Source organism: Canis lupus, chromosome 7 (genome assembly GCF_011100685.1).
Source record: "Canis lupus familiaris isolate Mischka breed German Shepherd chromosome 7, alternate assembly UU_Cfam_GSD_1.0, whole genome shotgun sequence".
NCBI lineage: Eukaryota > Metazoa > Chordata > Mammalia > Carnivora > Canidae > Canis > Canis lupus.
Genome location: NC_049228.1, coordinates 62,401,812 through 62,426,647, shown reverse-complemented (window position 1 = coordinate 62,426,647; position 24,836 = coordinate 62,401,812). Strand labels below are relative to the sequence as shown.

The 24,836-nt window shown below is 36.0% G+C and overlaps 1 protein-coding gene across 1 annotated transcript in view; it reads left to right on the top strand.

Moving 5' to 3' along the window:
* Positions 1 to 24,836, top strand: part of TAF4B (TATA-box binding protein associated factor 4b) — a 125,850-nt gene that overhangs the window by 13,653 nt on the left and 87,361 nt on the right. The window contains exons 2-7 of the mRNA XM_038543622.1: positions 2,466 to 2,611; positions 3,780 to 3,887; positions 7,480 to 7,641; positions 7,742 to 7,864; positions 11,142 to 11,231; positions 14,373 to 14,987. Coding sequence (XP_038399550.1) covers positions 2,466 to 2,611; positions 3,780 to 3,887; positions 7,480 to 7,641; positions 7,742 to 7,864; positions 11,142 to 11,231; positions 14,373 to 14,987 — 1,244 coding nt within the window. The remainder of the gene's footprint in view (positions 1 to 2,465; positions 2,612 to 3,779; positions 3,888 to 7,479; positions 7,642 to 7,741; positions 7,865 to 11,141; positions 11,232 to 14,372; positions 14,988 to 24,836) is intronic.

Here is a 24,836-nt window from a genome sequence, read left to right as displayed (position 1 = left end):
AGGGTCTTTCTCAATTGTTTCTTTTTCTGGCTCTTTCTGGTAAACTAGAGGTAGGCCTGTGGCCTAGCTTGTATCTGTCATGAAGCTACCATTCTTCGTTTAGTTATTTTGTTGTATTTGAGAGTTCTCTTACCTTTGAGCTTCCCTACACTGTGTAGAAATAAAGTCAGCTTCCATAGGAAGATATTTGGAGTGGAGATCAGGACTGTGGAATGCTTCTTTATGGGCAATATCCTTGCTTTAGTAATAGGGTACTGGGCTATTATCCTCTCATCTTACCTGCTTGCTTCTTCCAGCATGAAACCTCCATCCTACCAAAGAACTGGGGTGAGGGAGAATGGGGTCCAGATACTTTTAGTGTGCCATCACTGAGGTTTAGAGCCTTTCCCTTTTATGAGTGGAGATGAGTAAAAGAAGATGCCTAGAAATTTATGGACACACTTTTCTTAGATTTGTCCTCTGCTGTATGCAGCTCAGTGTGGGGGAGATCAGAAATGCTGATGTGCTCCTTCTAAAGAGATACCATAGCCCTCAACAGGGAGTGTGGGAGAGAGAAGGCCCTTTGTTGGGTCACACTGCCTGATTTGAGAAGGAAAAGGGAGTGAGTGTGGTTCAGATGCCACGATTCTTGCTGTGCTTACTGAGTTTTAGTAAATCCTCCTTAATAATGGTGAAGCTATTTTCTGTATGCCTTAAGGCAATTTCAAAAGACTTTAAATAGTTGTTTTTATTTATTTTTATTTTTAAAAAATATTTTATTTATTTATTCATGAGAGACACACACAGAGAGAGAGAGAGAGGCAGAGACACAAGCAGAGGGAGAAGCAGGCTCTACACAGGGAGCCCGATGTGGGACTTGATCCCAGGTCTCCAGGATCACGCCCTGGGCTGAAGGCGGCACTAAACCCCTGGGCCACTGGAGCTGCCCTGAATAGTTGTTTTTAAAAATAATTTTCACCAGTTATACTTGCTTTGCTGAGGAGCAGGTTTGTTGAGGTCTTCATGCTCCCATTATGGAAATGGAACTGCAGCTATGAATCCATATTCTTGTTTATGCCTCCTAATGACAAAGACGAGAATTTCTACCATCAGCAAGATATTAGAGTTCCTTTTGCTGTACATCTAACAATATTGTCATTGGACTTCTTAATTTTTGTCTAGGTAGATAAGGTGATATCTCACTGTGATCTTAATTTACTTTTCCTTGTCATTGGCATCTATGTTGGTTTTGTGTGTTTTGGATATTTGTCCTTGGAACATAAATGAACTAAAATTTTCTCACATTTTGTTTTTTTTACCTGATGGTGTCTTTTGCTAAAGAAAAGTGGCTTGTTTTATAAATATATTTGGGGCAGCCCAGGTGGCTCAGTGGTTTAGCATCTGCCTTCAGCCTAGGGTGTGATCCTGGAGACCCGGGATCGAGTCCCACGTCAGGCTCCCTGGATGGATCCTGCTTCTCCCTCTGCCTGTGTCTCTCTGCCTCTCTCTCTCTCTCTCTCTCTCTATCTCTCACAAATAAATAAATAAAATCTTTATAAATAAATAAATAAATGAATAAATAAGAATGTGTCAAACTGACACTTTAATATACAAGAATGTATCAAATTATTTCCTTTTTTTTCAAATTATTTCCTATTTCAAGTTCAGAAAGTTTTTTTACATTACTTAAGAATTTAAAAGGTTTTATTTTTAAACTTTGTATTCTTAAAGCCTTTGGGGTTTTGTGTGTAGCATGAAACTTTTAATCTTTTCTGTATAGATAACTAATTGGCCCAGCCTTATTTATTGAATAGTTGCTCTTTTCCTCACTAATCTGTAGTACCTCGTAGGAGAATTTGATATATCTGAGTCTGTTTTGGAATTTTCCAGTTTATTCCATTGGTCACTTTGTATAATCTGATGTCATTACTATATCATCGTACTTACTACAGTTTTTTAACTTGATGTCATGAAAGAAAAGTATTTTGGCTTTTTTTTAAGTAGCTTTGAGTGAAGATATTTTTCTGTATTATGTAACAATTAGTATACATGTAATTATATTGTACTTATTCAGGGCATTTTATAGTGTTGAAGGAAATTCAGTACCTATAATAATTCAGTGCTTACAAAAGAATAATGTAATATTCTATAATAGAATAATTCAGTACTTGTTTTTTTAAAGATTTTATTTATTTATTCACTCAAGAGAGAGGCAGAGACACAGGCAGAGGGAGAAGCAGGCTCCATGAAGAAAGCCTGATGCAGGACTCAATCCCAGGACTCTGGGACCATGCCCTGAGCCAAAGGCAGATGCTCAACCACTGAGCCACTCAGGCATCCCTAATTCAGTACTTATAATAATAATTATACTGTACTTATTCAGAGCATTTTACAGTGTTGAAAGAAATGTTTAGAACACAAAATATATGATGCCTATGTTTCATTTATTAGCTTAGAAGTCATATTTTGTTTTCTTTTAACTCCAGGAACAGTTTTGATCAAAAGTAACAGTGGCCAGTTGATGTTGGTATCTCCCCAGCAAGCTGTGACAAGAGCAGAGACCACTACCAACGTAACTTCAAGGCCAGCTGTACCAACAAATACTCATACAGTCAAAATCTGTACAGTGCCGGTAATATACCGTAGTTTCTTTTATCCTCCTTAATTTTCCATGTATTTTCTTCATATAGATGTGTGTGAATTTGTCAGTAAAAATAATAGATGATTCTGCTCAACTTTTCAAATTAAGCCACTTTCTTTAAACATGTTAATCACAGTGTTTGGACTTGTCATTTGGTAATTGCTAAAATAATAAAGATTCAGTTTTCATACTCAAAGATTTTATAGTCCTCAAGGGAATGTTCGAAGTGCTATTTGCATTTCTAAATGGAAAGAAAATAATCATTCTGTTTCAATTTTAATTTGTGGTAAAATATTGACACTACAGTTTATAGTATTTATTTTTGTACATATCTTGGGATGACTTTTAAGAAATTCAGAAATGCATAATATTTCATTAATTGGTGATGTTAGAAAATGGTTTATTTTACACACCTGATAATTTTTCCAGGTAACTAAAGTTTATCTTTTGTGCCAGAGATTAAAAAAAAAAAAAAAAATTTTTTTTTTACAGAAAAAGGATAAATACAATAAACAGAATTCTTTAATGGTCTTTCTCTGATAAAAAATGCTAAATGTGAAATAACGTTTTCTTAACGAGTCAAGCTCATTCTTATGAAAGATTGCATAGTTTCCTGTGGTAATATTCTATGTCAGTTCTATGCATCACCACCTCCCCACACCAGCCCTCATTTTGTGCTCTCTTACGATTTGGTTCTATATTCTCCACCATTTTCTCTGTTGTTGTATCTTTCTATGACAGTTGCTCCTTTCCTTTCTAGTTTCCTTTATCTGAATAGTAGGAGTTGAGATGACAGGTTAGCAGATTTTTGTTTATAATTAGATGTTAAATAAAAATCCATTTATTTTCTCTATGTGCCAAAAAGTAAAGTTCAAGATTTTAATGCTAAAAGACTGTGATATTTATTTGTGAAATCAGTTACCTCCTTAGGAATAGGTAAATATAAAGTGATAAATAAAGTGTCAGTTGGCCAGTTGACCATTTAGGTTCATAGTGGAGAAGGTGCTTAGAATCTATAAGGTTATAAAACCAGTTATAGCAAAGAGGTTTGCTACGGTGAAGTGTTTTAACGTTTAATATTTGCCATAGTACTGAGTGACTTAAAATTACTAATGCTGATGACTCTTACCTCTCCTTTCTCCTCCCTCCACCCACCCAGAATTCAAGTTCACAGTTAATTAAGAAAGTGGCAGTGGCACCTGTTAAAAAATTGGCACAAATAGGAACTACTGTGGTACCCACTGTTCCAAAGCCTTCCTCAGTACAAGTAAGTTGTGACTGACTTATGTCCATGCATGCACTGGTTTTTCTCTCATCTTTCTTTCCTATTTAGTTATTTACTGCCAGATATATATGTTGCCACAATGACCATGTCCTTAGAGAAAGGAATTCAGTGATATTTGGTGACACTTAACAAAGTGGGAACTGTTGGAAGTGTGGAAGCACAAGATAAACATGATGTATGTTCTTAGAATATCAGTTTTATATGAATGTATTAAATTAATACAAATGCATCTAATAGTCACGTGTCATAGTGTCTAGAAGCAGGTGCTGCGACAGAATTTTGGTATAGGGGATATTTATTAGTTGATACCTGTGGAACGGAAGGAAAGTAAGATTTTGAACTAGATGCAGGCCCAATGGATGAAGAACATGGGAGCAATTATGGCCTGTCAGAGTTGTCCTACTGTGTGCGAGCATTGGTCATCTGGGCCTTAATTCTCCTCTATGATTAGTCACAATGTCAATTCCACAGGGAGAGTTGTGCTGTTGGGCAAGGCAATTCTCTGAGTTGAGACAAACCCTGAAAGAACTGACAACTGTAGGCTGTATAGGAATAGCATTCCTAACAGCAGGGACAACACAGATTGCCTTGCAACAGTATATCACTGTTTACTCCTTGTGTCTCTGGGATCTACTTCCTTATACTGTTGGAGACTAGATCTTTTGGTATTCTGGTGGGTTTCTTCCTTGGGGAAACAAAACGGAAGTTACTAGGATGAACTATAGTCCTGTTACTGTGACTAATACTCATCAACTCCCTCCTTCACTATCCTATCCATTCTAGATTTCCTCTCTTCCTTTTTTTTTTTTTTTAATTAAGGATTTTATTTATTTATTCATGAGAGACACAGAGAGAGAGAGGGGCAGAGGGAGAAGCAGGCTCCACGCAGGAAGCCTGACCTGGGACTGGATCCTGGGTCTCCAGGCGCTAAACCGCTGATCCAGCCGGGCTGCCCTCCCTCTCTTCTTAATTAATAACTCTGCTGGTCTTGGTAACTTAATTGGTAGTGTGACCAGATCATCATCTCTGAGAGCTCTAAGGTCCTAATCACCATGCTTTTTTGAGGAAAGAGTTGCTGTATTTGTCCATAGATCATAACAGTTGGGCAAAGAAATGCCAGCACGCGCTAAAATGGATCACCTGGATTCACCACACTTATTCTTTTCAGTCTCCATTGTGTGCTAGCAACCCTACCTATTCCAGATGCCAGATCAATTACCCCTGCCATGTGAATGATTCTTTACTGCTGTTCCTGGACAAAGAAAACCTGAAGTGCCCAGGAGGCAGCCATAGTGTCTAGTTTATGGGAACTCTTGCTGTGTCCTCTGGTGCCCCCTTTGGACAGAAATGGGAAACACAGGGTCCCCCATTGTGTCTTTAGGAATGATGATAAGTGGTTGCCTTCATCCCTCTACTCCTCAGTTCCTTGGTTTTCATGTATTTGTCCTATTGGAGACATAGTACCATAAAGAATTTTTTTGATACAGTTTACACTGAATCTTGGAGGATGGAATTCCAGCTTCATTGAGGATTTATTGCCTCTGCATTTGCACTTTGCCTGTGCCTTCTGCAGGATGTTCTAATACTTTACTAGGCTGCCAGCTTCTAGGTCACGCCCCCCAGACATTCACAGTCAGTGCCGGTGTGGTCTCACAAAGCATGGAAATAGAATGGGCTGGGCTACCATATCTGGAGTTATGAATTAGTTTAGGGTGGTCCACCCATTACTGAAGTGGGATTATATAGAGTAAAACTGGGATTGTGTACCTCCTTGTGTCTCTAAAGAGGAAGAATTGGCATGGAAGGTGCAGATATCTGGTAAGATACAGCCAGTAGCTATATTAGGGCAGATTTTGTACTAGAGACAGTAAAATATTGGTAAGGAAAGTAGAAATGCCATAAATGCTTCCTCTGTTCACAAAAAAATAGAATGCTTTTCCTCAGCTCACGTTTCATTGAGCCTTATTTTGCCTCATAAGGGAGAGGAACTCTGAGGTTCCCTGAGGGTCCAGAAAGGTAATCATAACCATCAGCTAAAGTTTTAGATTATACTTTCTTTAATATAGTAGTACAAGGAGTTAATGGCAGAGTATAAATATAGATTCACTGAAGAAAGAGTGTTTAATTACTGTAGATTAACCTGAAAAAGTTTATTAGACAGTCTCCAAAAGGATTCAGAGAAACTGCATTGTAGTTGTCCTTGGAGAGTAAGACTGGGGCTAGGAATAGGAAAGAGACTCATTTTCATTGTTGCCTTGAGATGTACTTATATTTAATAATATTTTACTAAGGGGCAATTTTTAATTTTACTTTTTTTGCTTAACATTTCATCCTTCATTCTTCATTAATCAAGTGATTTTAAACTTCTTTCTTCCCACTTTTACTCTTAAAGCATGCTTCATCTAATATATGCTCCAGTCTTTCTAAAGTTGGAAATTTTGGTGTACATTTGAATTCACTTATTGTGACTGTTACCAAAGTAAATTTTCTTGAAGGTGATTGCAACCTGACCTTTTTGGGTTGTTATATGCCTATAGAATATAAGTATTTAAATTAAAATGATGATGCAGTGTTCAGTTTTCTGGGTCAGTTGTAAATACTGTTATTTCCCCTACCTCCTCAAACTTGACTCATGTTCTGTAACTTTCAGTGTTTGTTTTAAAATAAGATTGTTGCTTTATCTCAGTATAGTTTTCTAAATTACTGCCTGTTGTATTAAACTTTGTATCCTGCAGGTGGTGCTATAATCACACCTCATTTCGATAGAAGGTTGAAGAAAAACCAAAATTCTTTTCAGCATGAAAATAAGATACTACAGTTTGTAATATTCATTGTGCTTACTCTATTAATAGTCTACATAAAAGCAGCTTGTCTGAATATAAGGTGGTCAGTAGATCTCTCTGCTTTATAGTTAAAAAAAGAAAATATGGAACGGGTATTCTATATGTTCATATAAAGACTTACTATTTCAAATTATTCTTAGAGAAGTATTAATAATGTGTTTTGGGTTTTTTCCCAAGATTTTATGTATTTATCTTAGAGAGAGTATAAGCAGGGGATAGAGGCAGAGAGAGAGGGAGAAGCAGACTCCCGCTGAGCAGGGAGCCTGATGTGAGGCTTGGTCCCAGGTCCTTGAGATCAAGACTTGAGCTAAAGGCAGATACTTAACTGACTGAGCCACTCTGGCGCCCCAATATTGTGTCTTGAGGACCATGTACTTGGTACTGTTTTTTTTGCAAACAACTCCAGGAAAGTAGGGAGGTACCATTTCTAGCCTTGATTTTTTTTTTTACAGATTTTTTTTTACAGACAGGAATCAAAGGATTAGCAAGGTAAGTAACTTGCTTGAGGTAAACACTCTTTAGGTGTCAGTGAAAAGTAGGAAGGTAGATGAGAATGAAACCCAGATCTACTGAAGTTTGGAGCTCTTACAACAGTGTTCCATTGCCTTAGACTAGTAGAGAAAGAAAAGATGTCAAGATCCATTTGTAGTCTGGTAAGTGTGAAAAGAGGCACCCGTTGTGATACATATCATAGTAATACATATCTAAATGTGCACTACTTTTAATTTCAGTCTGTAGCTGTGCCAACCAGTGTTGTCACAGTTACTTCTGTAAAGCCCTTGAATTCTATAACTACCCTGAAGCCTTCAAGTTTGGGAGCATCAGCTGCCCCATCTAATGAGCCCAGTCTTAAAGCAGAGAACTCAGCAACTACTCAGACAAGTCTTTCTCCGGTAAGCTCCACCTTCTACCTTATATGAATACAGCTCTTTACAAATTTTCTTGAATTCTGCTTTCCAGCTAACATTTGTTTGTTTATATTTCTCTATTTAGGCAATGCTAGAAAATGTGAAGAAGTGTAAGAACTTCCTTGCAATGTTAATAAAACTAGCTTGTAGTGGATCACAGTCCCCAGAAATGGGGCAGAATGTGAAGAAACTGGTGGAACAACTTTTGGTAAGTTAGTATTTATGGAAGCTTAAATTCTGTAAGAATTTGTAGAACATGTTTTAAATGATACTTACCTATAAATGAGGTTTATTTTATTTTTTTAAAGATTTTATTCATTTATTCATTAGAGACACAGAGAGAGAGAGGCAGAGACACAGGCAGAGGGAGAAGCAGGCTCTATGCAGGGAACCTGACCATGGGACTTGATTCCGGGTCTCCAGGATCAGGCCCTGGGCTGAAGGCGGCGCTAAACTGCTGAGCCACCTGGGCTGCCCTAAATGAGATTTGTTTTAGATGGGTTTTTTTGATAAGCTTTTGTTTCTTAATTTGTAATGATAGATAGCAAATGTGAAACAAGTAAATCTATTATATATTACTTTTTGTTACTTTGGCTTAAAAAGGGCCTTGTAGAATGGTGCCTGGGTGGCTCAGTTGATGGTCTGACTCTTGATTTTGGCTCAGACCATGATCTCAGGGTCCTAGGATCGAGCCTTGTATCAGGCTCCACACTCAATAGAAAGTCTGCTTGAGGATTCTCTCTCTCTCTCTCTCTCTCTCTCTCTCCCTCCCTCTCTCCCCCCCCTCTGTGCCCCCCCCACGTGTGTTCTGTTTCTCTCTAAAACAAATAAATAAATCTTCAGTTATTTTATTATTTTATCTTTTTATTTCATTTTATTTATTTATTTTACAGAGAGAGGAAGTGCGTAAGTAGGGGGAGAAGCAGAGGGAGAGGGAGAAGCAGGCTTCCTGCTGATCAAGGAACCCAATTCAGGGCTGGATCCCAGGACCCTGGGATCATGGCCTGAGCCACAGGGAGATGCTTAACCAACTGAGCCACCTAAGTGCCCCGAAAAAAACTTTTTTTTTTTTTTTAAATAAAAGAGCCATGGAGAGAAGGTTTACTATTTGGTCAAATAAAAAATTGTTAGTAGAACTGCAAATACAGAAAGCCAGGCTATCAGCAAATCATGAAATTAAGTTCTATAAATCCCAGCGGAACCTGTGGAAGTAAGTTAACTTTCTTAAGTTTTCTTTTCTTTTTTTTTTTTTTTTTTTTTTTTTTTTTATTTTTTTTTTATTTATGGTAGTCACAGAGAGAGAGAGAGAGAGAGGCAGAGACATAGGCAGAGGGAGAAGCAGGCTCCATGCACCGGGAGCCCGATGTGGGATTCGATCCCGGGTCTCCAGGATCGCGCCCTGGGCCAAAGGCAGGCGCTAAACCGCTGCGCCACCCAGGGATCCCTAAGTTTTCTTTTCTATAAGATGAGAAGAGTAATAAATGTGATGATCTTTGAGTTCCAAGTTCCAAGATGCTGTGGTTTTTAGGATCAAATTATACATCATTCATTTTTTATATCCTCTTTCAGGTAAATTGCTTAGATACATTAAAGCAGATGAAGGGGGAAATTAGTAAATATTCCATATTATATGCTTAAGAAATATGCTGAGGGTATAATAGACAAATTCAAATTTGGATTTTTTTGAACTACTAAAATCTACAGACTTCTCTGATTATCTGATGAGAATTTCGGGTATTTTTTTGTATAAAAATGGTCACTTTTTCCCAGCAGAAAATGTGTATATTTCAAATATCGTAAGGAAAACAAGTATAATTTACAAATATTAAAATACCTTCTTTACTACTGGGTTGTTTTTCTTTTTTCCTACCTGTAATTTGTTAGAAGTAGAGCGCATTTGAAATGGTTCTTTTTCCACCTGGGAAAACTATTTTAGGCATTTAAAACTATAAGTTGTATAAACCAGTATTTAACATTCAAGCATTTTTAAAAACTTATATTTTTAATTTTTTTTAAAGATTTTATTCATTCATGAGAGACACACAGAGACAGAGAGAGAGAGAGAGAGAGAGAAGGGTAGAGACACAAGCAGAGGGAGAAGCAGCCTTCCATGCAGGGAGCCCGATGTGGGACTCAATCCCAGGACTCCAGGATCACGCCCTGGGCCGAAGGCAGGCACCAAACCGCTGAGGCACCCAGGGATCCCCCAATATTTTTAATTTTTGATTGAAGTTGACATACAATATTTTGTTACTTTCAGGTGTAGAACATAGTGATCCGGCAATTATATATCTTACAAAGTACCGCAAAGTATGGTTACCATCTATCACCATAAAATGTTATTACAGTCTTACTGGCTATATTTCCTATGCTTTATTTTCATCCCTCTGATTTTATCTTATAGCTGGAAGTTTTCTCTTATTTGACCCTTCACCCATTTCGTCCATCCCCTCATTCCTCATCGGTTTGTTCTCGTGTCGTATCTGTTTTTGTTTGTATTTTTTAAATTCTACATATATGAAATTTTACAGTATTTGTCTTTCTCTGACTTATTTCTCTTAGCATAATACTCTCTAAGTCCATCCATATTGCAAATGGCAAGATCTCATTCTATTTTATGGCTAATGTTTCATTGGAAATATAACAATATAATATAATAACACATAGCTATTGTGTTACTAATATAATAACACATAGCCATTGTGTTACTTCAATTTTTTAATTTTTGAGAAACCTTCATACTCTTTGCTATAGTGATTGCACCAATTTACATTCCTGCCAAAAGTGCACAAGGGTTTCCTTTTCTCCACATCCTTGCCAACACTTATTTCTTGTCTTTTTGATATTAGCCATTTTGACTGGTGTGAGGTAGGAGTGCCTGGGTGGCTCAGTCCATTGACTGATGTGGGTTTGATTTGCATTTCCCTGATGACTGGTGATGTTGAGCAGCTTTTCATGTGTTTGTTGGCCATCCTAAGTCGTCTTTGGAGAAATGTCTATTCAGGTCCTCAGTCTTTTTTTAATATTTTTAATCAGATTATTTTTGGTAATGGGATTGTATGAATTCTTTATATATTTTTGATATTAACCCCTTATCAGATATACATTTGCAGATATCTTCTCCCTATTCAGTAAGTTGCCTTTTTGTTTTGTTGATGGTTTCCTTTACTCTGCAGACGCTTTTTAATTTGATGTAATCTCAGTAGTTTGTTTTTTATTTTGTTCCCTTTGCCTGAGAACATATATCCAGGAAAATATTGCTAAGGCTGATGCCTAGAGGTTACCACCTATGTTTTCTTTTAGGAGTTTTATGGTTTTAGGTCTCACATTTAGTTGTGTTCTCTTCAGTTTTTTTCATTAACATCTTACAGTTTTCACAGTACAAGTAGGCCTTTTACCTCCTTAAATCAATTATGAAATGTACACCTTTTCTCTTTTAAAATATTTGTAAACCTAAAAATATTTTTCTTTCTCCTGTTCCTTAGGATGCAAAAATTGAAGCAGAAGAATTTACTAGGCAACTGTATGTTGAACTCAAGTCTTCACCTCAGCCTCACCTAGTTCCTTTTCTTAAGGTAAAGTTATATGTTACTTTGAAGAAATTATTTAGGTTAAATTACCTTAAAATAATTTTTAAAAATAATTAGAAATCTGAATATTTCAATATGATAGCCATGTAAAGATTCTAACAGTGTAGGAGAAAGCTCTCAATGTTGTAATCTGTTAAGATTAAGAACATTCATAATCCACATTCTTTGGATTGGAACACTTTGGGAAAACAGAAGTAACATCATTCATGAACATAACTTAATGATTATATTGATAAAGCTTACATCTTCAAGGGTCTTGACTTTTCCTTTAAGGTAGGGCCTTTTGCTTTGACCTAATGACTCATACTCTCCTAAAAATAATAAATCAAATAATGCCAAATTTAGTGGGAAAGCTCTTATTTTTAAAAATTGATTTATACTGTTAATAGGCATATTCTTTTCTAAGATTTGTTGAATTAAATAGGATTTTGACATAGAGCAGTAACTTTGATAATGAGACTATCAGATATGTTTTTTGGATACTCAGAAACTGAAGAGGAATCAAATTGAAAATTTAAGTCATTAAAGAACTGGAATTATATTGAACACAGAGTCATCCCATAAATTTTGAAATAATGGAATGAGGAATTGCCTTATAAATAATTGGTTTAGGGGCACCTGGGTGGCACATTCGGTTGAATGTCTGACTCTTGCTTTCAGCCCAGGTCATGATCTCAGTTTTTAGAAGATTGGGCCCAAGTCAGACTCAGTGTGGATGGAGTCTACTCAGGATTCTCTCTCCCGCCCCCTCCCTTTCCCACTCATGTACACGTGTATGTGTGCGCGCTCTCGCTCTCTCTCTCTCTCTCTCTCTCATAAATAAATCTTAAAAAAAAAAAAAAAAAAGAACTATTTGGTTTAATTGTCTAGGGGAGATGAAAGAGGTGCCACAGTGGAAGACTCCTTTTGGCTGCCTCATAAAAGAAGAATGGGAAGGGAAATGAGCACCATATTTTCAGAGGGATATTAAAATAGTGGAAACTGTCACTAGGAGGGTGAGCACATTGATTAGAAGGGTGCCAATCAGGTGATATAAAATGTGGTTGAAGAAACTGAGAATGTTTTACCTAGAAGAGACTTGGTCTGGTGAAAGGGAGGTTGAAGGTTCAGCATAATACCTAATATCAAATGACTAGTGCCTTGTTTTTGGTTGGCCCTCTTGATTAAGAAGTTAGAGGCAGTTCTTCTTGGGTCCCTTTCAGTGCAAAAGTTTTGTGAGCTATAAGTTGTCTACATGGCATTGACAACTCTTGAATTTATCTATATTTCATACTCACTGAAGATACTGTGAGGGAGAAGGGAAAAAATCAAGTTCTTATTATGCATCCTGTGCTTTGCTAGATACTTTACTTTTAATTTGTATTTTAATTTACTTATTTTTCTTATGAGTCTTTTGAGAATACTAGATGCTAGATATAGTATTTTCCATTTTTAGAGATAAAAGACTGTTTAAATCTACTAATTTTTTTTTTTAATCAAACTCACAGGTCCAGAATTTATCCTATCTGACTCTGTTTACTATGTAACACCACCTCTAAGCTACCAAATATTACACCACGAATTTTTTTGTACTTTGTATATATTTTCTAAGGACCTATTAAGCCTTGTAATTTGTTTGAGAATTTTTTCCCCTTCATCTTTGACAGCTTTTGGGCATTTAAGCATTTGAGCTTAATTCTGGCTGACCAAGCGATAATTTAGACATACATTTTTGTAATTGTTTCTTTGAGTCTAATTATTTTAACATTTGTTCCAATTGTATTTTTCTCAGGACCCCTTCATATTAGGTTTCTAGCTAAATTTAATCAAATCACTTCATTTATTCATATATCTCCAAAACAGTTTGTTTTCTACCATTTTTAAAGTTTGGATAAAGATCATGAGAGACTCTCTGCTTCTTACTTTCCTTTGTTACCATTTATATACATATTTGAAAACCTTCAGAGAGGAGGGTGCCTGGGTGGCTCAGTTAGGTGTCTGCCTTCAGCTCAGGTCATTATCTCCAGGGTTCTATGATTAAGCAGTGGGCTCCCTGCTCATGGGGAGAATCTGCTTCTCCCTCTCCCCTTGCCCCTCCCACCTTTCTCTTTCTCAAATAAACTCTTTTTTAAAAAAAAACCTTCAGAGAAGAACTTCTCAATCCTTTTAATAAAAAAAGTAAAGGAGTAAGTAAAAGGAAAGGAAAAACAGTGGTTCTCTTTTGCTTCTTAAATAACTGACTTAATTGTGTCAAAGCAGGGAAAGCTTCCAAACAGCCTTTGAATTTACCAGAAGATAACCTACTATCTACCTCCTTTTCCAGTTTTTCTCCTTACTCAAAAATAAAAAGAAACAAAACCCTCAGGGATGAAAGGCAAGATTTCTACTTTTTAACTTGAACTGCTTTTACTATTTTAGAAAGATACAAGGAGAGAGACCAACTTAAAATCCCATCAGAAAATATTCTAGCTCAATTAAGGAAATTGACCTTGTTTGTCTGCATTTTGTTTTGTATTCATTTTATTTTTATTTAAAGACTTTCTGGGATCCCTGGGTGGCGCAGCGGTTTGGCGCCTGCCTTTGGCCCAGGGCACGATCCTGGAGACCCGGGATCGAATCCCACGTCGGGCTCCCGGTGCATGGAGCCTGCTTCTCCCTCTGCCTGTGTCTCTGCCTCTCTCTCTCTCTCTCTCTCTCTCTGTGACTATCATAAATAAATAAAAATTAAAAAAAAAAAAGACTTTCTATCCAAAGTTTGAAAGTTGTTTAACAAAAACTTTTTTTGTTTAGATTCTATTGTCATATAAACTTATTGATACAAAAATTATTAGTGATCAGTTATGGAGCATAAGTAAATACAAACAAGTATGACACAGTGTTTTATTTTACCAAATTGATGTTGAGGATATAAAATAAGTTTAATATGGAGAGATAGTTTCATATTGAAAAATAAAGCACTTTTGGGCATTAAATTGATTATATCCTGGATATTGGGAGGATATAACTACCAAGTGATTCCAGATTTCCTCAACTGAAGTATCTGATATACTTTTGATTTATGTTGTAAAGCTGTGAGATACAGAGTAGTTCTATTTTACTAGCAGCTGATTTGTTTAGTTATCAGGTTCTTTTCTCTCCTGTTTCTAGAAAAGTGTGATTGCCTTACGACAACTCATGCCCAACTCCCAGAGCTTTATTCAGCAGTGTGTTCAGCAGACCTCTAATGAGGTAGTCATTGCTACCTGTACCACAACGGCAACAACATCTCCCGTGGTGACAACAACAGTTTGTTCAATCCAGTCTGAAAAACCCGTCATTGTTTCTGGAGCAACAACACCCAGTACTGTGTCAGTGCCAACTCTGAATCCACTTGCTGGTCCAGGGGGAGCAAAAACTGGAGTTGTGACACTTCATTCTGTGGGTCCAGCTGCTGTACCAGGAGGAACAACAACTGGAACTGTTTTGCTTCAGACTCCAAAACCACTTGTGACATCTATACAGAACACAGTTACAGCAGTCTCACTTCAACCTGAAAAGCCAGTTGTCTCTGGGGCAGCAGTCACACTGGCCCTTCCATCAGTAACATTTGGAGAAACCTCAGGAACAGCTCTCTGTCTTCCATCTGTGAAACCTGTTGTTACTTCTCCTGGGACCACATCTGACAAGGCGGTCATTGCCCCAGTCCAAATCAAACTTGCACAGCCGGGTCCTATCCTTTCACAGCCAGCTGGTGTTCCCCAGACAGTCAAAGTCAAACAACTAGTGAGTAACATTTTGTTTCTTCATCGGTTTCTTCTTTGAAAATTTCAAACATTCGAAAAACTAACAAGACTAGTAAAGTGAGTCCCTGAGTGTCCTTAACTAAGTTTGAATAGTTAACATTTTTTTCACATTTGCTTAGTCTCTCCTTCTCTGTTCACACACACAGGCACACACAACTTTTTCCTGAACCATTTGAAAATAATTGCATATCTCATGACATGGTACCTCTAAACTAAGTACTATGTATCTCTTAAGGAAAGGGGCTTTTTTTTTTTTTTTTTTTAACATAACCGCCACATAAACTTATCACACTTGAAAAGTTAACATGGTATAATTTTCCCAGTTGTCCCAACAATGTCCTTTCCTTTATAACTAATAGTGTCCCTTTTTCTGATGTTGTTTCTGATAAAGAGCTGCATATTGCATTTACCTGTCATTTCTCTTTAGGCTCCTTTAATCCAGAACAGCTCCCCAGCCTTTTGTGGTTGCTCATTCTGTTGTTACAGTTAAGTACCCAGGATAGTTGTTTTGCAGAATGTCCTTTGTTTATTTCCTCAAGATTAGATTTAGACTAAATCTTTTTGGCAAGGTTATTGCAGAGGTAATGTTATGGTAACATTTCTTAAGAAAAATGTGCTAAGGGGAGAGAGAAACGGGAATAGATGAATATGAAGTTATGTTTTTTTCTAAGCTTGGGAGGTTCTTAGGTAAAAGAAATTTTAGCTGTTTATCAGTGTTGTTGACCTTAGAGATAAAACTGTCCGTTATTTTATCAGCAAAAATGGGTTTTATTTGGGAATAGTGGAGAATTAGAACTCAAGACAAGCAAGATATGGCAAAACCATAGGCAGATCTGGAGAACAAAGGAGAATAGCCTTGTACAGCTGAAAGGGGAAAGTTGGGAAGGGCTTGTTATAAACAAAAGTCCATGGGAGTAAACCAAAGTGTAGTAGCTTCTCATTGGCTGAATTATGACAGTCTCTTATTGGCTAGACTGTTGCTGGGCAAGGTGAAAATCTTTCTTCCTCTCTTTCTGTTGGGGTCTGCAATTGATGACTAGCTATAGGCTATGAGAGTTTCCCCTTCTGGCCTCTTAACTCATTTTAGTGAGGTTTTCCTTTTATTTTCACAGTGCTTAGAACATTCTAGTTTATTCAAAACAGACTGAGAGTATTATTAACCTGTGAGAGATAGTATATGGTGAATTAATTAAAAAACACATTTCTTAGTAAACTCGCTTATCTTATACTATAACAGAGCTAGCTGTTCTTTTAATTTTTGGTAATTGCCCTTGTTTTCTATTATAAATCTTTATGTTAAAGGCTGTGTTGAATCTCATTGTTCTAGTTTATTCTGCTTCTGGGAATAATAAAATCTAAGTAAATTTTCCAGCCTTATTATCTAATCAGGGGAAAAGGTTAATGTCTGTGGATGATGTGTTTGAGCATATGGGCATAGGATGAAAGGTGGAAGATCAGTTTGGACAGTAGTTAAACTCTCGGGTAGGAAGTAATGTCATTTCCTGGGTGCTAATCATTTTTCATCCCTTCCTACTCTGGGTCTGATTTTCGATTAGAGAAATGTTGCCTGCCTTGCAGTTTCTCTTGGGTTGTCTGAATTTAATCTCAGAGATGAAACCTTTTTAGTAGCAGTGATTCTTAAACATCAGTCTGAGCAGCCAGCTTTGGGAACCACCGAAACAGGGTAATTGCCTCAAGGAAAAGCCTCTTTTTGGTAGCACTGAACAGAATTGAAATCTTTTTTATGGGTCATATGTGATTCTTGAATCAGTGCTAATCTTTATTAAACATCTCTATTAGTTCTGGAAGTGAAATAACACTTTATAGCTATGTAGAGTTTTAAAAGCATGTTATATATTAACTGTGGGTTTTTAAATAATTTTATGATGAAGAAAAGGCAGGGAGAAAACTAAGAATCCGGAAACATTAAGTGACTCACTCATCCACTGGCACACAACAAGTATTGGATCTCAGATTAAAACCCAGTATCTGTCTTTCCCATTAGGATGTGGTACTCATGGCAGGAACTTTTAAGTTTCTAGAGTATTCTGAAACAGGAAAACTGTGTGGTAATAATATCTTGACAGTGTTTATATTCTGTATGTTTGACTTGTTATACATTAGAAACAATTTCAATTAAGAAAAAATGTAACTGATTTTTGAGGTGGGGAGCCTGGCTGGGCTGACTCTGTGGAGCATGGGACTCTTGATCTCCGGATTGTGAGTTTGAACCCCACATTGTGTATAGAGATTACTTAATATATTTTTAAAGAAAGAAAAAAATCTAATGGTAAATTTTAGGGATTTATTTTTTTTTTACTTCCTACTTTCATTTTAACAGTGTGTAATAATTTAATATTCCTTGTGAATTATGTTTTCTTGTTTGGCCTTTGTTTTAATTTTACTCAACAAATTTGATGTCAATATTCATACCTTCCTATTTAAAATGTCAAACACCAGAGCAGCTAGACACTGAAGATGCATTGTAATCTGTTTTATAACACATTTTTACCTGGGGCACAAAATAAGCCATTCTGTATTGTGTGGTAATGCCACAGAGAGGCTTGAAGTAGGACATTCTTTCAAATCAACTAATTTAGAAAATTAATATTACTAAAGTTTAAATTAATATTACTCAAGTAATTAAAAAATACCATCCTTGAGCCCATTATAAACCATAGTCCAATTTAATCCCAGACAAGTGAGGAGGAAAAATACTCAGGGTACTAGAAACATAAAGTATTCAGTGCACTTTATAAGAGATATGGCAAATAATAATTTATGAGAATTGCCAAATTGGATCAAATCTGTGGTTTGCACAACTCAGGATATAGTCTCCAAAAATGAGCTTAAAGAGTACAAGTGTGATTGTTCAATATTAGGTTTAAATTTATTTCTGGGGTGCCTGGGTGGCTAAATTGTTAAACATCCTACCTATTCTTGATTACAACTCAGGTCATGATCAGGATTGTGTGATTGAGTCCCCCCAACCCTTGGGTTGGGCTCTGTGCTGGGCATGGAGCCTGCTTGAGATTCTTTCTCTCCCATTCCCCATCCCTCCCACCTCGCTCACATGCACCTGCGCGCTCTCTCTCTAAAAAAAAAAAAAAAAATTTAAAATTTATGTATTTCCTTTAGTAATTCATCATGAATTTTAAAACCTCTTAAATCTTTATCTGTTTTTAGAATTCTCTTAATCTCTCATTGTGGGGTTTAGATTTTATAGAATTATTATTTTAGGAAATTATACATTTTTATTTCAGATTAATGAGGCTTCCCTCCTCTCCCCCCCCCCTTTTTTTTTTGGCTTAGATTTGTTACTATGTTATCTTTTCTATCTCATTGATTATTGTATGTTATCCTCTGGAGATATGCTAAAGGTCTCATCAAATAAATTAACTAGAATTGTTCACAGCTTTTTGGATATGTTTTTCATTTTGTGCCAGTAGTTCATTGCTTTGTATATTTTGGCCCTCAATGCTTGAATTGTTGAGATATGGACCTAGTAGTTCTTGTGATTTCATCTGAGAATCCAGTTCTAAAAATGGTTAATGTTATTGGTTATCTCTCAGTTCTGGCAGGGTAGGTGTTATATGATACTACACAGTTCAACTAAATGTTAAGCTTAACATTTTTACTTTTCTTTAAAAGTTAATGAAAGAAAGTGGATGAATTATAGTCTACTGATGATGGGTGGTTATAGTAAGTAGAAGCTTTCAGAAATTTTGATGCTTAAAGGTTTTTCTTAGGATATTTGTGAAAAAACTCTTTATAACTGAGCAAAAGCTAAATTTAATTTAAACTAAAGATTATCATTTAACTTAAATTTAAATCAACTAGCAAAAACTAATTTAATAGAGAAAAATTAAGTTTTAATTTGATCATTTTTAGAATTACATTTGATATATTTTAATAACTAACTTTACCACATAAAAATTAAAAATAAGCCTCTCAAATTCACATGTAGAAATAAAATTCATGAGTGAGAAAGTCAATTCAAGATTCCTAGTCTGGGACATCCCCGGTGGCACAGTGGTTTGGTGCTGCCTGCAGCCCGGGGTTAGGTCCTGGAGACCTGGGATTGAGTCCCATGTCGGGCTCCCTGCATGGAGCCTGCTTCTCTCTCTGCCCCTCTCTCTCTCTCTCTCTCTCTCTCTCTCTCTGTGTCTCTATGAATAAATAAATAAAATCTTAAAAAAAAAAAAAAAAGATTCCTAGTCTGTATTTTTAGGAAAAAATGGTAATTTTAGAAAGTAAACTAAATGTTGTTACTCTTAGTAGTAATCTTGTATTTATTTATCATTCAAATACCTTTAAAAATGATTTCTATTTGGAGATAGGGCAGGAAGTTTTAGTATTATCTTAGATATTTTCCTTATTTCAAATATGTACTTTCCTAAATGACTTTTACTTGCATTCCTTCCTTAACAGAATTATAGACATTTGATAAATAAGTGGCCAAGTATGTTCAGCAGTCATTCTCCAAATATTACTGTTTTGTGAATATAAGACAAAAACAGTATTATTAAATGTAGTAATTTTCCATTTCATTATATTGAAGTAAGCTAATCTAAAATAAATTGACCCAGAATATTAGAAAAAATGTGTTATTGTTGCATCATATTTTCTTGTACCTAATTATTTTAGAGGAACCATTAAAGAATTTTCAACAAATACATTTTTATAAGAAATACTTTATGTGACATAACCCTGCTGGCTGAATCTGACTTCAGTTTATACTGGACAAGGAGAAATATTTTCTTTTTTCTTTTTTTTTTTAAGATTTTATTTTATTCATTCATGGGAGACACACACAGAGAGGCAGAGACACAGGCAGAGGGAGAAGCAGGCTCCCTGCAGGGAGCCCGATGTGGGACTTGATCCCAGGGCTCTGGGATCACGATCTGAGCCAAAGGCAGATGCTTAACCATTGAGCCACCCAGCTACCCCAAAGAGAAGTATTTTCAATGTATAAATTTTAGTTTATAAAACTTGGTGGCCAGTATTTTTATTAGAGAACTTGAAGAAAAAATTGAGTGGGGGAAAAAAAAAGATCACTAATTACTTTATTGGACTGACCTAAGGATCCAGATTTAAGCAGTGTCTTTTTTTTTCTTTCTTTTTTTTTTCATTCTGTTAAGAGTGAAAGGAAAGGTAGAATTCAGTTGTTGATTATCATCTCACTTAAGTAGGAGGACTAAGGAAGGGTTTGGTGAAGAAAGAGGTTGAATTCAAGTAAGGCCTGCCCTTTATTTACCATTAAGGTTGCACAGAAAATTCTTCACATGCTATATTTAATCAGAGTTTATATAATAATAGTCAATATATAGATTGGTTAACTCAAGTTTACATTTAAATTTACTTAAATTTTTTTTCTTTTAATTTGGTAAAAATACATTAGAATTAATGGACAATAAACTATTTAGAGAGTATTTATATATGTCATCTTATTTTTGGTTTATGCAAGAAAATGTTTTATTATGGAAATGTTGAAACATAACAATGTTGAAGTTTATAGTGAACACATGTATACCAAGCACCTAGATTCTGATTACAATTACTATACTTGATTTATCATGTATTTATCCAGCCTTCAATCATCTTAACTTCTTGATGGATTTCAAAGATTTCTTCCTAAATAGTTAACCATGCATATTACTAATTATGGTTCAATGTTTCCATATTTACAGTTCAATGTTTTTTTCTTTTTAGCTAAAATCTATATGCAATGACACGCACAAACTTTAATTGTACCATTGGATAAGTTTTGACAGGTAGTGCATACCTCTGTGTAACTCAAACCCCTTATGAAGGTAGAAAATGTTAACCATCATCTTGAGGTATCCTTGTGTTCCTTCTCAGTCCCTACCCCTACACCCCTAGAAGCAACAGCTCTTCTGATAATTTTTTCCCACAAATTTGGCTTGTTCTAGAATTTCATATAAATCAAATCATACAATAAGCACATTTAAATTTCTTTTTAAGATTTTATTTATTCATGAAAGAGGCAAAGAGAGAGAGAAACAGAGGGAGAAGCAGGCTCCATGCAGGGAGCCTGATGTGGGACTTGATCCCGGGACTCAATCTTGGGACTCCGGGATCATGACCAGAGCCAAAGGCAGACGCTCAACCGCTGAACCACCTAAGCATCCTATCCCGCACATATAAAATTTTTAACAGAAATTTATAGATTCTTAATTTGAAGCAGCATTTGCTGACAATAAAAAAAGCTAGTATAATTAAAAATTCATCTGTATACATTTTTGAAAGTATTTAGAAGTCCCTTTGAAAAGAAACAGGATATTCTGAAGTGTTTACTAAGGTTGAGTTTTAATTTAGATTGGGCATGGCAGATAGGTTAAGTCCTTTCTTTGTAGGATGTTACTGGAGCTCTATATTAAGATTCTGAGGCTGAGGGGCCCCTGGGTGGCTCAGTTCATTAAGTGTCTGCCTTTGGCTCAGGACATGATCCCAGGGGCCTGGGATTCAACCCTGCATTGGGCTTCCTGCTCCATGGAGAATCTGCTTCTCCCTTCCCCACTCCTTCTGCCTCTCCCCCTGTTCATGTGCTCATGCACGCGCTCTCTTTCTTCTTCTTTCTCTCTCAAATAAATAAAATCTTAAAAAAAAAATAAAACAGATCTGGGACTAGATGAGGGTATATAGAATTGATGTCATTTAGTGATGTATGCCATTATTGTCCCAGAAGATAAGGAATCACATATTGGCTGTTCCTGAGAAATAGTTGGCAACTAACATGTATTTCCTGACTTTTCAGCTGCAGCTTTTGTTTAGTTCGGGTCTCCTATTTTCTAGAACTCAACCTTACTGAGTGCATGTGAGTAATTACATATTGAATCTTTTATAGAAATTAGAGGAGATAATACCCTTGATTCCAATCACTGTGTGTGTGTGTGTGTGTGTACTACTTGAGTTATTTAGAGATAAGCATTTGATTGCTTTATATTTACGAGCAGGGGAGTAGGTGAGGGTTGAAATACAGGGAAAGCAACATGTAAGGGATGCAGGCACATGGGCAAGTCAGTTGGTTGAGTGCCCGACTCTTGCTTTCGGCTCAGGTCATAATCTCAGGGTCATGAGATAGAGCACTGAGTCAAGCTCCATGCTTAGTGGGGAGTGTGCTTGAGATTCTTTCCCTCTGCCCCTCCCTCTGCTCGCCCATGCTCTCTCTCTCAAATAAATAAAATCTTGGGGAGAAAAAGCGTAAGGGATGTTCTCATCTACTTGTTTTTTTTTTTTTTTTTTTAAGATTTTATTTATTTATTCATGAGAGACAGAGAGAGAGAGAGAGAGAGAGAGAGAGAGAGGCCAGAGGGAGAAGCAGGCTCCATTCAGGGAGCCTGACGTGGGACCCGATCCGGGGTCCCCAGGATCACACCCTGGGCCAACGGCGGGGCTAAACCACTGGGCCACTAGGGCTGCCCTCATCTACTTGTTTAATCCATATTTGTGTTTCTTTGTTTCCTTTCCTTATGAAATTTAAGAATAATTCCTTGTCAGATAATGTCCCAGGGCATAATGTAAAAATCATACTTAGGCTTTTTTTTTTTTACATTAATTAATATCGTGTAGCACTAGACCTGTATTCCTATAAACTACTAGAACATTATTTTATGTTAACATTCAAATAAAATGTCAGAATTTGACATGTCAATAGAAAAGGCCAAGGTATTTATTGATTTTCCTGTTAGTGGAAATTTGGAAGGAAACTAAATAAAAGACTTAAGTTTATAAAAATATAATAGCTTTTTCTTTTGCTTGCCAAGTAGGAGTAAATGCCTCTTTGGGTGAATTTCCATCTCTCTACGATAATTTCAATCTCCATAAGGTAATACTGTGGTTTCAAGTGGTACTTTCTTTGGGAGAACAGCAATGAATGCATTTAGACTTTCTCACTCATTGTATTTTATTTTCTTCAGCAAATGTGCAGGAATATGCAGCACATATGCTGCCCCAAGTGTTACAGTCATTAAGATGAGGAGTGATGGGGATCCAGGATTGTTAAATCCCAGCTCAGAACTTTGTGCTATATATAAATATCATGTATCATATATATTTATATATTTAAAATTTCTATTTGTAATATATATAAATATAACTTTTAAAGTTACAGTTCTATATATGTATTTTTTTCAAAGTTTTATTTAAGTAATTACTATACCAAGGTGGATCTCAAACTCACAACTCCAAGATCAGGAGTGCTTGCTCCACCACTATATATCTTTATAGGGTGCCCCTATATATTTTTAGCTCGCATGTTAGTCTTCCTCCAAATGCATGATCTTGACTCCCGTTGGGCTATTCAAGGCCAGACATACCCAGGATTCTACACGTGGGCACTGAGGCTTGCTTTCCCCCAGCTTGTTCTTGCCAGGGCTGTACACACTGGTGCCGAGGTCCATTGGGGCCCACCCTTGTCTGGCCCCACGTCCACTCCTTATAGCTGAGAGTACACACAGCCAGGGTACGTAGAGCCCGTGTCCACCTCAGGGCAGGCCTTTGGGCTGTTATATGAGTACCTATGAAGACTATCTCACAAACACCTTTCTAATATTTTATTACTGTTTTTCACAATTAAAATACTATAAAAGAATACTTAATAAAATATATTAAGGTAGAAAATATGAATAGAGAGATAAGCCAGAATTGTTGGGAATGTTTCTGTTGAGTTTCAGTCTGAATGCATAAATGTGACTCTGAATGTCTATTAATTTGTAGAATTTTAAATTTTTTTCTAATCTCATTTTTAGTTATTTGAAAATTCAGTTTTATTTTTATAGTTAAAAGTATAGCTTATGCTAATCATAAAACAAATAACTTAGATATCTATAAAGTATATATAAAATATACAACAAAGAAATAACACAAAGTAGAAAGCAAAATTACTCTGTAGTCGAGTCCTAGGAAATAATCACTGTTTACAGATTATTTTTTAATTTACAGACCTTTCCCTATGCATATATATAAACAATTTTTAAAGTATAGTTGATTTACAATATTAGTTTCAACATACAATATAGTAATGTACATTTAAATACATTAGGAAGTGATTGCCACACTAAACCTAGCTATCCTCTGTCATCATACAGTTATTAAAATATTATTAACTGTATTCTCTATACTCTATATTGTATTCACATGTCTTATTTTATACTTGGAAGTTTGTGACTTGTTTCACTTAGCATATAATACCCTCTAAATCCATTCTGTTGTTGCAAATGGCAAGACTTCATTCTTTTTGTAGCTGAGTACTATTCCATTGTATATATACCATATCTTCTTTTATCTGTTCATCCAACAAAATCTTACTTTGTAGAATATAAAACTGGTCCCTCGTACTTTACAACTCAATTTATAATCTCAACTTCTTGAAATACATCAATGTTTTCAAGAGTTCTTTCTCTCTTTCAGGAGTTTCTTCCTATAGATTGATGGCAGTTGAATTATCCTAACTTGTATTTCTTCTCTGTGGGCATTAGTTCCTATGGGATTCTTTACTGGGACACCTTGAGTTTCTTGTGAGTTACTTTTGTTTAGTAATAGACACTAAATTTTCTATCTTATTTATAAAAAATTAGAGAATAGAATAAATATCCCCAAAATTCTGTTCAGAAGTCTGTCTCCTGACTTGTTTATACTAGTCATATCTGAGTTTAAGGACTTTTAAGTAGTTCACTATCGGTAGCTGATTCAAATGTACACGGTGACTATTTTCTTTTTTGAAGTAAAAAAAATGCAGCTCTGCAATTTTGACTTTTTTTCCTTTGTAGCTAAAAATAAGGCCCTACTATTAGTTCAGTTTCTCCTC